At 45.1% G+C, this 13,239-nt stretch overlaps 1 protein-coding gene across 1 annotated transcript in view; it reads right to left on the bottom strand.

Moving 5' to 3' along the window:
* Positions 1 to 13,239, bottom strand: part of CGNL1 (cingulin like 1) — a 152,534-nt gene that overhangs the window by 73,650 nt on the left and 65,645 nt on the right. The window contains exon 8 of the mRNA XM_036280333.1: positions 4,703 to 4,915. Within this exon, the coding sequence (XP_036136226.1) occupies positions 4,703 to 4,915 (213 nt within the window). The remainder of the gene's footprint in view (positions 1 to 4,702; positions 4,916 to 13,239) is intronic.

Genomic DNA, 13,239 nt, shown 5'->3' with positions numbered 1-13,239 from the left:
CTCCATGAAACCTTTCCTGATCGCCACCAGTCAGTCCCCGTCCCGAGCACCGCCATCTCCTACAGCATTTTATCTCCACTGCATTTGTTCCTTCCTACCCTGTAATCAGCCTGAGCGTTACTGATCTCCCCTCCAATCTCCTGGAAGTAGATTTATCTGATTTATCTGTATAACCCTCACATAACTTAGCGTGACACTGTGCACTTGGCAACTGTTCAGGAAGTCAATTGGTAAATGCTGTATCTCACACAACTTCATCCTCCCTCCTCTCCCCCTCGTCCATTCACCGAAGAGATAGCTATTGTTTCACTGCTATATGGTGGGCACTCTGAAAGTGCCTAGTGGTCCGGAAGGCATACGACCCAACACAAAAATCCTGTGGCTTTGTTTTTAATCATCCTCAAAATACCTGCAGCTTTTAGATGCCAAAGTAGTCCTTCCAAGATCAACACTAACATTATCATATTGCTCCCAACAGACAAGATTTGTTCATTTTCATGAGAAACAATTTTAATTCATGCATGAGACCCCAAAAGAGACCAATGCCTGGCCTTGGGCTTGTCAAGACTCAAAGGGCATCTCCCCTTTTGTCTGTTCATTCCTCTAATCCACAAACATTTTCTGAACACCTACAAAGTGCCAAGCACACTGGGGATGCCTAGTGGGAAAAAGATGACAGTCCTTAGTATGACAAGGAAGAAAAAACCACGAATAAAATTCCCAGTAATTCCAGGTCCAGCAAGTGTAATGCCCAACAGGGAACCAGGGAAGTTTCTGGAGGACCTAGAATTTGAACTTGCCTACTTGGAGAAATCAAAAAACACTGAACAGTCTGCGTTTCTCTTCTGCACAGGAGTTGGAGACTAGAAGGGGTGGGGATGAAAAGGAGAGGCTAACAGCTATGGACGTCTTCATTACACCCCCGACGGCAGTCACTCACATCCCCACTGACGGTCCATTTCTGCACATGGGTTCCAGCCGCTGCCACAAACCCAAGGAGAAAGAGGACATCTCTTTTTAAAACTAGAAAGAGTATAAAAGGATGTAACAGAAAAAAAGCATGTGATGAAATAAGGCGTCAAAGTTCTTCATAGTCTTTTCAAAGAATGATTGCTAGTGCGAATCCCTCTTCTAACAGGCTGTGCAGATCCCTTCTCTATGGGAAGGGAAGGAAGTAGCGCACCTACCGAGCACGCCACCCCCGCGCCGGAGAGGTGGGCTCCCCCTGCTTCTCTAGGAAACCCACACACCCGGCCCCCCAGCTTCTCTGGTGAGCAGTCAGTCTGTTCTTTAAAAAGCGAGGCTGTTTGGGTCTACAAAGACCATTTTTACAGAGGATCTGTTTGGAATACCTGTAAAATGTTCTTAATGGGTTTTGACAGTTTTCACCAACTGTGCTAGTAATTTAAAACTTTTAGTGCTCACGCTCAGGCCAGGATGAAATGTTTGTTATTTGACGATAATAAAATAGCACATTAGGAGTTTTTGGCCCTGGGGCAGCGGCAAAAATTAGAAAAACTGATGACAGGAGGTTGGGCTGCCTCCTAAGACTTACCAAGGAAATAAATTTAGTAAAAAGGTCAGCTCTTAGTCACAGGGGTGGGTAGGTGGGTCCCTCCCCAGAGACTGAAAAGGGTAAAGGCTAGTGCTGATTTAAGAAATACTCTTTACCAGCCCGGCCAGTGTGGCTCAGTGGATTGAGCACTGTCCCATGGACTGAGAAGTCCCAGTTCGATTCCTGGTCAGGGCACATGCCTGGGTTGTGGGCTTGATCCCCAGTAAGGGTGTACAAGAGGCAGCCAATCCATGTTTCTATCTCTCCCTTCTTCTCTAAAAAAAAAAAAATCAATAAAAACATTTAAAAATATATATATACTCTTTACCAAGTTAAAAAAGTATATTTAATTCACTCTCTTCCAAGTAGTTAATCGAATAATCTTAAAATTCTACTATATAATACCCACATGTAAATAACAAAAAGGCAGCATCTGTCCACTAAATTAGCCTAATTTTCTATTAAATATGCTTCTGGCACATTTGTTCAGCAACCACCTCCACAAGCAAAAGCTAAGGTATAAAAACATAACCATAATCCTCTTGATGAAAAACTACAGGGAAACTCAAAAGCAAGGCACAGAAATTCAGACTAATAACAGATTTCCTAAAAGACCTCCCCGTCATCGTGGGAGAAAGCCCAACAGGAACCACACAGCTGGAACAGCTGGTCAGACAGGACTCGCCCCCACTCACCCTTACTCACCAGACACTGTACAGACATGGCCATGTGCCCGGCACTGTGCAAACTCTGGGGACAAAGATCACACGCTGTCAACCTGTAGATCAGTTGTATTGGTTGTTTTTTATAATGTGTTTCTTTTTTAAGTTGAAGCATTGCTTTAAAGTCAGGAGATCTCACATCAACATCCAGCTATCAGGCTTCTCTTTAAAAACTGCGAGACCTGGCAACGTGGGCCCCATATTCCTTCATTGGCAACTCTGAGCTGTAGCAGAGAAGCAACTGACCCTACAGCAAAGGACACCCTTTGCAGCCTGCCACAGTCCCCACCATGCCCTACTGTCACCCCAACAACCCTCCCAGAGTTTCGCTCATTGAAGTGCCTGTCTGGGCCCCAAGGTATTGCCACTCTTGGTCTAAGGGAAAAAAAAGGGATAAAAATGGCCTCAGTGCTTAAGAAGCTCAGAGTCTCATGGAGTCAGCAGACAAAAATGATAAATTACAACATGGCATGATGCAAACTAATCATTCCTGGTAGAATAACCAGGGTGCAACAGAAACCCTAAGGAAGGCACGACTTTCTCCACCAAGGGAAGTGGAAGTATCTGGGGCACCTTCAGAGAAGAGAGGACATTTGGGGAGGGTCGTGAAGGATGAGCAGAGGTCACTCAAGCAGAAAAGTGGAAGGTGAGAGGACTAAAAGAATATGGAGTTTTCTGGAAACAGGGTTAGGAAGCAAAGGGATTTACTGGCTGCCATGCTCACAGTTTTGAACTTAAGTCTGGGGCAATGGGGAGCCAAGGCAGTTATTAAAGCAGAGGCTAACATGACCAGATTTGTTCTTTCAGGATACGACGCTGGCAGCAGTACAGAATATGACCTGGGGCAAAGAGCCTTGCTGGCCAGCACCCCACTGGATGCTAAGGTGAACCCCTTTGTGTTCGCTTCCTGGTGCTCAGAAACCTTACATTCTCTTACATTATGCACCTTGGCTAATGCACCTGCTGTTTCTTTCACAGACTGGTATGCGTCAATGCAGTTACCCCCCTTGAAGTGACATAATGCAAATGCTGTGAACTAGCGTACAATGCTGACCTTCAGAAAGGGCAAAATGCAACAGCCAAAGTCTCGACAGATTATCTCAACTCCGTACTTAAAAGTCATTTACATCTGGGAGAGACCCATGTGTGGTACCAGTTTAACCTTCCTAATAGTGAAATCACTACAAACATGCCTAAACATCGTCCTCAACTACCTACCCTTCGATGAATACACCTTGTTAACTCAAGCTTTGATGCAATGTCTGAAGATGGTACCGATAAGATGTGTTCAAAGGAGAGTCATTTTACTCAGCAGCCCATGGGCATGTCCCCATGAAGCAACAGCCCCTAAAGGCCACTAGCAAGGACATCAGGCTGTCACACAAAAGCAAAAGGAGGTGGAATAAACGGACATCGCCTCAATTCTGCTCTCCTCCCTCAAACTAAACCGTATCTCAAAAGAGTCAAAGATAGGCAAATCAACAAGAGGCCTTTTTTATAACTGCCTCCGTTACAATAATCCCAAACAGACTATTTCCCAGCCTTTTTATTGTTATAATAAACAAACCCATCTTTCACTTCTTGTCATTTGGATTACTGTGCCGTAACTGAAAATCAGTGAATCACTGTGGAGCTTGGTGAAGGGAGGGCCTCCCAGCTCCAAGCTGTGGCTGTAATCATCACACAATAAACAAACCTTATCAAGAGTCCTTTCTTCATCATCTTTGACCAATACACTGCAGAGACTATAAAGAAAACCATACTCTGTAATTCCCCTGTCCCTAAAGATGGCACGTTATTTCAAAGCATTTCCCCCTTCAAAATATTGCTTTTTTTCTTCTTCAACAGCCAACATGAGGCCCACACCAAAAGACTTCAACATAATTTAGGAGACTCTATTCGTTGGAGCCAAGAATTCAATTAAGAGAAAAATTATCTCGCAAGGGTTTGGGCAACTCAGCCAATTAACCCTCTCGTAACTGTGCTGAGAAAGAACCTAAAATGTCTAACAAAGGGTTTCACAAGCCAGAAGGAGCAGGTTAGGGCAGGGGTGAAGGATTCCAGAGACCTGGTCCTGTCTGCAATCCCGTGCCATCAGCAAAACCACACCTGGAGGCACACAGATCTCTGCTCCGCGCGAGGCTACAGAATGTCCAGGGTTCACGCCGGGGCCTCCATATCCCACATGCCGCAGTAGCATTTAAACAATGTCCTTAATAATTTTTAAGTTTATAGGCTTTAAAACCGTCAACAGCAGCACTGTTGACCTTATTCTCTGTGAACAAGCTCTATTTCCATGATTTGATGAAAGTTTCACTCTGTCACAAACAGGAAGCAAGACAGTCGGCACTGGTGGAGGAGAGGTCTTGCCTGTTACCTGTTCCCAAGCCACTAGGGGCTGACCTGCCAGGTGGGGTGGCCTCACCTTGGTGGCTTCCTCCACACTCTCCCTCAGGGCCTGCAGCTCGGTGTCATACTGCTCCTTCAGCTTCTCCATCTCCTGGTCGTGGCTGGACACCTCCTCCTTCAGGGCTCCCTTCAGGGCGGTGAGTTCACGCTCCCGCTTCCTCAAGAGGTCTTCCTGCTCCTCTTTGGCGATCAGCAGGTCCTGAAGGTCCTGTTTGGCCTGTAAGAGTTCCTAAGGAGCAGACGCGTGAACAGGGAGGTGAGGATGAGCATCTCTGTCGGGAGGCCTTGCTGCCCCCCCCACCCCGTCCGGCCCGTCCGATGGGCGACCGCCTCTCACCGTCCCGCCCTCCCTCTCCTTCCTCACACCGCACACCAATTGTGCCATCTCTCCCTCTCCCTTTTCCCCCCTCAGAAGCCATCATTCCCCTTGATTTGACGAACTCAGCTTTCTTGAGATTTGAGGGGGGAAAGGGAAACTGACTTAATGCTCATTGCTTTGAAGGAGACGTGTCTGTCTTTTCCGTCTCGCTTCACTTCTGGGTCATGGTCTGGGCCCCGGCTAATGGCCTTTCTGCGCTGTTGCTTCACGGGGTTCATGCCAACTTGCTGGCCTCGCTTACTTCACACTCCACTGGAACCCTTAATCTGTGATCCCAGTCCCGGGGCTGCCCCTGCCCCAGCCTCCTTCCATCTGAGCAGGGCAAAGTATTCACATTTCTCCTCAGCCGCTCAGAGTTCATAAGAAGTCACAGAACTGGGGCAACAAGTCCACAAACTGCATTCCCTAAACTTCAGTGTGTTCTACCACAGCTCAGCAGGGCTGCCTTTGGGGCTGCCAGCTTCCCCCAGACCTGCGCAGCTCTCCCGGAGCTCAGAGCCCGCCCCCCGTGCAGGCTCCCTCTCTTCACGGTCAGCGGGACTTGGGCACGACTGCCCGAGCATCCCCTCTCCCCAGGCCTCTGCACGGCAGGCCCTGGCCCCAGCACGGAGCCGCTCCACGTCCTTGCTCTACCAGTTATCCTTTTTCCCGTCACTTTGTTCTTTTCTGTTTCCGGGCATCTACGTCCTTTCCCTCAAGGCACAAGAACCCTCTGGGTCAACAACGAAAAAACACAAACTTTTTTAATTTTTCTATTTCAGAGACAGAGGAAGGGAGAGGGAGAGAGAGAAACATTGATGTGAGAGTGAAACATCGATCGGTTGCCTCCTGCACGCTCCTGACCAAGGATCAAATCAACCTGGGTATGTGCCCTGACCAGGAATTGAACCCACAACCTTTCAGTATACAAGATAATGTTCCAACCAACTGAGCCACACCAGCCAGGACTACTATCGAACTTTCTGAAAGTATACTTTCTGTTCGCTGCCTCTGTTTCTTGATCACCTACTAGTATTCACTCCTTCATCTCTTGCTATGGCTTTTGTTCCTACTCTACTTAGACTGCCCCCTCCAAAGTCATAGTGACCTCTTCATCACCACATCCAATGGCCCCTTCTCAGTCCTCACTTTTCTGGACCCCTCTCTTTGATCCTCCCCACCTGTCTCCTTAAAATTTCTTTTGCCATGAAATTCAAAGTCACTACACTTTCCTGCTTTCTTCCCTCCGGCCACTTATTCTGTGACAATCTTTTCTGGCTTTTTTCTCCCTCTTCCCAAAAGCTAAGATGATCCCCAAGAATGCACCTTTGCAGTCTTTATTCTTTTTTGGCAAGCTCCTCTATTTTTTTCCAACTATGAATTCTATGTAAATAACTCCCAAACCTTTACCTCCGATTCTTAAACTGAATTCAGACTTGCACTTTCAATGACCTGTTAGGCACATCCATCTGCATGTCCCAAGAACACCTCGGACTCACTAGTTTGTGTTTTCATCATGTTCCTTTCTGCTTCCTTTGTTCATTATTCTTGTGATGACACCACCTGCTGAGAAGCTTGGCAGCAACCTGACCAATCCTGTCCTTGTCCCTCATAATCGAAAAGTCAGTTCTGTAACATCTTCCATCCTTTCCCTCACCTCCCTGGTTTAGGCTCTCATCACCTACTGCCCAGGTGGTCTGCAATAGCCACCCCATTGCTGCCTACATCCAGTCTCTCTCCTGTGGTCTCTATGACATTAGCCACATGGCTGCCTCTGTCTGAAGTGCCCTTCTTTCCTTTCAGTCCCACCTCTCTCTGTCTTTCAGAAAATCTCTGAAGACTCATATATGACCGCCTCCAGGAAGTCTTCCTTGAATGCCCTCCTTGAATGCCCATCTCACTTTAGCTGTACTTATCACAGCACTTAACACCTTTATTTCACAGTTCATATATTTCTTTTCTTATCTCCCCTGCTGGACTGTCAGCTCCTTGAAAGAAGGATACAGATCTGATTTACCCTATTTTTAATAAATGGATTAACAATATCAAGAATACGTCTGCTCTGGATATAAGTAAAAGAACATGTGCAGTCTATTTTTTCAATGGTGGCTTCGGAGTACTCCTGGGGAATCAGAGGAATGGTTGCTACCTGGGGGCTTGAGGCCTCAGAGAAAAGCTACGTTCCACTGAAGAAGTGTCACTAATGGAGTAAAAATATTCGTATTGATTTAAGTATAACGGCCAATGGAATTCTCTTTCCTTTTTTTTAGGACATGCACATCCACTGAACCAGGGGAACCACCGCAGTCCCAGGGTAGGGCTGCATGGCACAGACTAAGACGTAGCCCTTCAGGAATCTACAAGCATTGATGCTCAGATGCAACATCAAGAGATTTGTCCAGGTAGCTAAGGCAACTGGCTCCTCCAAAGCACCAAACACAAAACAGAAGCAAATCTTAGGATTATGAATCCTGTCCTGATAGTTATCAAAGGGCAAGGACTTGGGCATTCAGGGAGGTCATTCACGGAAGACCTCTTGGAGGCGGTCATATTATATGAGTCTTCAGAGATTTTCTGAAAGGCAGAGAGAGGTGGACTGAAAGGAAAGAGCACTTCAGACAGAGGCAGCCATGTGGCTAATGTCAGAGAGGCCACTGCCCAGCCCCTCCCTCGGGACTAGCAGAGACTCCCCATCACTGTGGCCACTGGCTCCTGGTAGGTCTTCCGGGAGCCTCCCCCAGCCTCTGCACCACAGTCCTTGTGAATCTGACCCGTTTCCTGCTCTTACTCTCACACGTTTCTCAATTGTTTTCACGATAAGGCAGTTCCTCTTCCCACACTTATCTTTTCCAGGACATATCTGTGTTTGGAGCTGCCTTGTGTGTACTGCCGCCAATGCATGCTAAAAACCTCGTTCTATGGTCCATTCTATACCCATGCGCCGCTATCTGAGGCTGGGGCTGCTGCTTAAGTGGACTGCGCTGCACAGATCCAATCAGATTACACCTCCCCATATCACTTAGGAGCACTTGAAGTTTTCCAGAGTAGAGACCAAAAAAGCACAGAAGATTTCAAAAATGTCACTTCATCACCTCAGTGGCTTGATTGACAATTATATCAGGCCAAAGAATGCAGAGATAATATAAAAACTTCAAAATATAAGTCAACACCCATTGGAAATGAACATGCCTCCTACAGACTCCAACCAAAGAAAACAAGGAGGGGGGATTGGAAGGAGGGCGTCGGGGGGCGGAGGGGGGAACATCTGTAACAAAAATAAATTCATAAAAATCGCAACAATAAAGAAGAAAACAGGGGCAAACCCTGGCCATTCTGAATTAGCACTTCAAAACCTAGGCTTGCTGCACACAGGAAAGAGCCAGGAGATGAAAGAGCCCAGTGTGTACGTGTGTGTGGGTGCGGGGGGCTATAAAAGTTGACTGTGAGCCCCGGCCAGTTTGGCTCAGCGGTAGAGCATTGGCCTGTGACCAATCAGTCGCGGGTTTGATTCTGGCCAAGGGCACCTATCTCCGTTGCGGTTTGTCCCCCGCCCTGGTCATGCGGGAGGCAACCAGTCGATGTGTCCCTCTCACGTCGATGTTTCTCTCTCTCTCCCTTTCTCTCCTTCTCCCTCCACCCCACTCTATCTGAAGATACATGGAAAAATATCCTCGGGTGAGGATTAAAAAAAAAATGAAAAAAGTTGACTGTGTGTGGTACTTACTACATAATAAGACTTGTGCTAAACACTTCCAAACTAGAGCAAAGAAACATGATATGAACTTAAAAAGACAGGAAGGAAGGAAAGTTGAAAGAAAAAGGAAGTACACGCTGGGACCAGCAGCCCCAAGTGGAGGTCCTGACAACAGGCGCACTAAGACACACACCAGAATGACCAAAGCAGCAACTCACTGGCCCACAGGACACTGCATTTCACGTGCCACCTACTCACAGGTATTCCAGGTCAAAATGAGAAAAACACTAATCTCAACCCTCGTCTGCATAAAGGCTTCCCAGAGGTTCCACAGGGTCCCTATCTCTGAGCCGTGCTCCATTAAAGGGTGAGTGAAAGGGTTCATATCGGAACTGTAGCTGACAGAGAATTACGCCAATTTTCTTCCAGAAGGCTGGCCCACGAAGGATAACAGGTTAGTGAGAACCATGATTTTTAAAGTTGTTTCATTAAAATTCCTACACTGTTCAGTAATATTTCTGAGAACAGTCTATCCCCAGATCAATGCAATTTCATAACCAGCACATTTTGCTGGTACTTGAAGGACTCGGTCTTGGCAAACGGCAGGCATGGAGCACAGGCTGCCAGCAAGGCCCGGCCGTGAGCACGCGGGGCTCCCCCCGGAGACGCTGGTCAGCAGAGAGAAAGCTCCACCGGCGTGGCGCTTGGACAGAGGCTGACGTCCGCCCAGGTGCCCCAGAAGGCAGGGAAACACAGTTTTGGACAAAGAAGTGGTTGAAAAAGTGTTCTATAATCATTCTGTAACCTGAGTAAAAAACAAAAATTCAGAACCCTCCGTGGTTTAAGAATAAAAAGGTCATCCTATTGCTGGTCAACTGTATGGTCTATCCAGAGAAAACAGGATTGTTTTCCACTCTTTCTTCCTTCCTTCCTTCCTTTCTCCTTTAAAAACAAAAACAAAAAAACAAAACACCACTGTATTCTTTCTTAATGTTACTTGACTGGTTCCATATAGGGGTCCAATGCTATTTAATAAAACATTAAGTAGTGTTAGGAGAGATTTCGTGAAAATTCTTGTGCATTGGGCATCTCATGAAATATAGGGCCCTGGGCCTTTTCAAACATTCAAAAGCATAGTGTGTTTAATGTCCATTGTGTTTAAGAGTCTGTTCTAAGCCAAATGTCATGGGAAACTTGGCCATAACTATAACCTGTTACCAGATTCCCCAGGCCACTTCTTAGGAAGATGTGACAAATAAACTGAAAGTGACAAGGAGATGGGGTCTCTTTTCTGATCATGTTTTGCACTGACGAGTCCTAGGAAACTGATTTAAAACAGTGAGGAGTGTTCCAGTGGGAGGGAACCCCACTTTGGCGTTCAGAAGCTAACTGGGCCCTATCTCATCCTGCAGAAGGGCAGCAATACATGATACGGGTCCCATTTCAGGAAAGAGGCAACCAGAAAGCCAGCAATATCAGGAACGCTTTGAGAAAAGACCTGCTCTGTTTCCCTTTCCTGTTCGCTCATCATCGGCCTCTTCCTGCAAACACATCACCAAAACTGAGGCTCACATTCTCATCCTAGTCACCACTACGGATACATGAATAAACTATTTAATTTATTAAATTATGTTCATTCACACAGGCACAGCATATTGTGTTTAAAGATGCAAAGAAGCATTCAGCTCATTTTTAAAATATTCTTTTTTAAAATGGTGACATTTAAAAAACAATTTAGATACTGAAACTATTGTATTCATTTGCTCTGTTGCTTGGCACGAAATGGAGAAGATCCAAGGACCTTATGTCATTGAGTTAACTGGCCAGAAGAAAGAGATAGATACAATAATAGGGCAAGGTCAACGTACTAAAATAAAGAATTTAAAAGGATAGAGGCTATCAGGGAAAAGGGCAAATAACAACTATAGGTTTCAATGATTGGGAAAATTCAGCAACTTAAGGAACTTCCCAATAGCTAAGATAACATCTTTCCCTTTTAAAATCAATGAAGTATCCACACAAGTCACCATAAAATATGTCAACACCTTACTTTCTATTTAAATTTGTTTGTGAAGCTACATTTTATTACTGAAAGCCATAAACTATTCAGTGACATCATTTCTGAGAAATTATCTTTAGAATATTTTTCTAAGCAGTACAGGGTACATGTAAAAAATGTTTGCCATATTTTTTCATAATTAAAAAAAATAAACTATTTAAATATAGGAGAATGATTAAATATAGTGTGATTTATCTCCTTAAAAATGAAATACAACCTGGCCAGTGTGGATCAGTGGTTGAGCGTCGACCCATGCACCAGGAGGTCACTGGATCAATTCCAGGTCAGGGCACATGCCCAGGTTGTGGGCTCAATCCCCAGTGGGGGGGCATGGAGGAGGCGGCCAATCGATGTTCTCTCTCATCGATGTTTCTATCTCTCCCTCTCCTTTCCTCTCTCTCTAAAATCAACAAAGACAAAAATTACATATAGACTATAAGGTGTAACAAAGAAAAATGTTTCTGACATTTAAAAGCAGATATCATAACTGTGGGACATTGTTATTGTGCCTACATTATGGGCAGGTAGATAAAACCCATCAATGGGTAGGGAGGCAAACAGAAAATGTAGAAATAACAATTGTTAAGATGTTAGGAAAATAAGTATTTTTCCACCCACCCACCCTTATTCTAAAATTTCATTTTGTAGCCCTGACCGGTTAGGCTCAGCAGTTAGAGCGTCAGCCTGCGGTCCAGAGAGATCAGGGTTCGGTTCCTGCTGAGGGCATGTACCTCGGTTGCAGTTTTTCCCCGGCCCTGGTTGGATCGTGCGGGTGGCAGCCACTCGATGTGTCCCTTTCAAGTCGATGTTTCTCTCTCTCTCTCTTCCTCTCTCTCCCTCCCACTCTTTCTGAACAAAAATTGGAAAAGTGTCCTCGGGTGAGGATAAAAAAAAAAAAAATAGAGGGAGAGAGTGGGAGCACGTGTGAGCGCATGCCCTGGCCAGTTTGGCTCAGCAGTTAGAGCGTCGGCCTACGGTCCAGAGAGACCCGGGTTCGGTTTCCGCTAAGGGCATGTACCTTGGTTGCAGTTCGTCTCCAGTCCTGGATGGGTCGTGCGGGTGGCAGCCACTCGATGTGTTCCTTTTACGTTTATGTTTTTCTCTCTCGCTTCCTCTCTCTCCCTCCCACTCTATCTGAACAAAAAATGGAAAAGTGTTCTCGGGTGAGGATAAAAAAATAAATAAAAATAAAGAGAGAGAGAGAGAGAGCCATGTGGGAGAAGAGAAATGATTCCCCTCTACAACCATGTGAAAATGACTTCGTGAGAACTCCTGGGCGGTGTGGCCACTGTGCTCAGCTCTCTGCCAAGTCATGGGGAAGAGGGAGGCTGAGTTCTAAGGGCAGGAACTGAAATCCTTCCTGGGGAACTACTTCAAAACTAAACAAGGAAGGAGGTGAGAAAACAATTGACAGCAGAGACTTAAGGAACTTTAGCAGCTTTTAACCCCAAGAAAGGGACAAAGAAAAGACAGCCCTTAGGGAGAAAGCAGTAGAAAAAAAAAAAAATTCAATCCTAACAAGGTACCTTTCTTATTTGATTATTTTTTTTATTTTATTCTAAATTGTGTGTCATTTATTTTTTGAGCTGTTCCTACAAAACAAAGCTTATTATGGAAATAAATTTCAACACTATGCCAAAAATACAGGTGATGATAATGTTATAGTAAATATCAAAACATCTAAATGGGCATAGAGATAAAACTTCTGTCCTTTTGGCACCCTCAATTATACTCACTCCCAACAAAAAACAGACATTCAAAACCTATTCTTGTTCTCTAATAATTTTATATGTGTGCATCTAACACTTCAACAAGATGGGAATCCAATTCAGAGGGAAAATAATAATTGTCTTTGTAAAGCCCCATAATAATTAACAAATGCTAAGCAGAGGTAAGAGTCAATCTTATCCACTTACTCATTTATTGAGAAGAGCTAAATATTTAATGGGGAATATACTAATATGGTCAGAGGCCAGAAGGGCAGTCTATGTACATAGCAAATGGATTCATGCATTCATTCATTCATTCACTTACTCATAATGCATCCATCCAACCAACCACCAAATATTTACTGAGTACTGTATGTCCCCAGCACTGGGGCAGCTGCTATGGAGATGCTGAGCCAACCGTCACCAACACTGCCCTTCTGGAGCTTACAGTCTTGTGGGGCCTTAATAAAAATTTAACCTGTCATAAGTGCTGTATGGGCATTCATGTCTTTTCAATACTTTTCCATAAATAGCATTACAAAGTATGTTTGCCCAAACTTTAACCTAAATCTATTAGTGTAGAGATCTAAATACAAATCTACTAGAATACAGGGGATAGTAGAATAACAGTTAATGGACTCCATCAGGAAATAAGCCAGACAAATCAGTGGGGCACTGGTCTAGTTTATCTGAAGATCGATGGGACAGGAGAAAAAAAGCAGGGAGTAGGGAA

This window comes from Molossus molossus, unplaced genomic scaffold (genome assembly GCF_014108415.1).
Source record: "Molossus molossus isolate mMolMol1 unplaced genomic scaffold, mMolMol1.p scaffold_m16_p_1, whole genome shotgun sequence".
In the NCBI taxonomy this organism is placed as follows: Eukaryota; Metazoa; Chordata; class Mammalia; order Chiroptera; family Molossidae; genus Molossus; species Molossus molossus.
The sequence above is the reverse complement of the archived record's forward strand: the minus strand, read 5'-3'. Positions and strand labels throughout refer to the sequence as shown.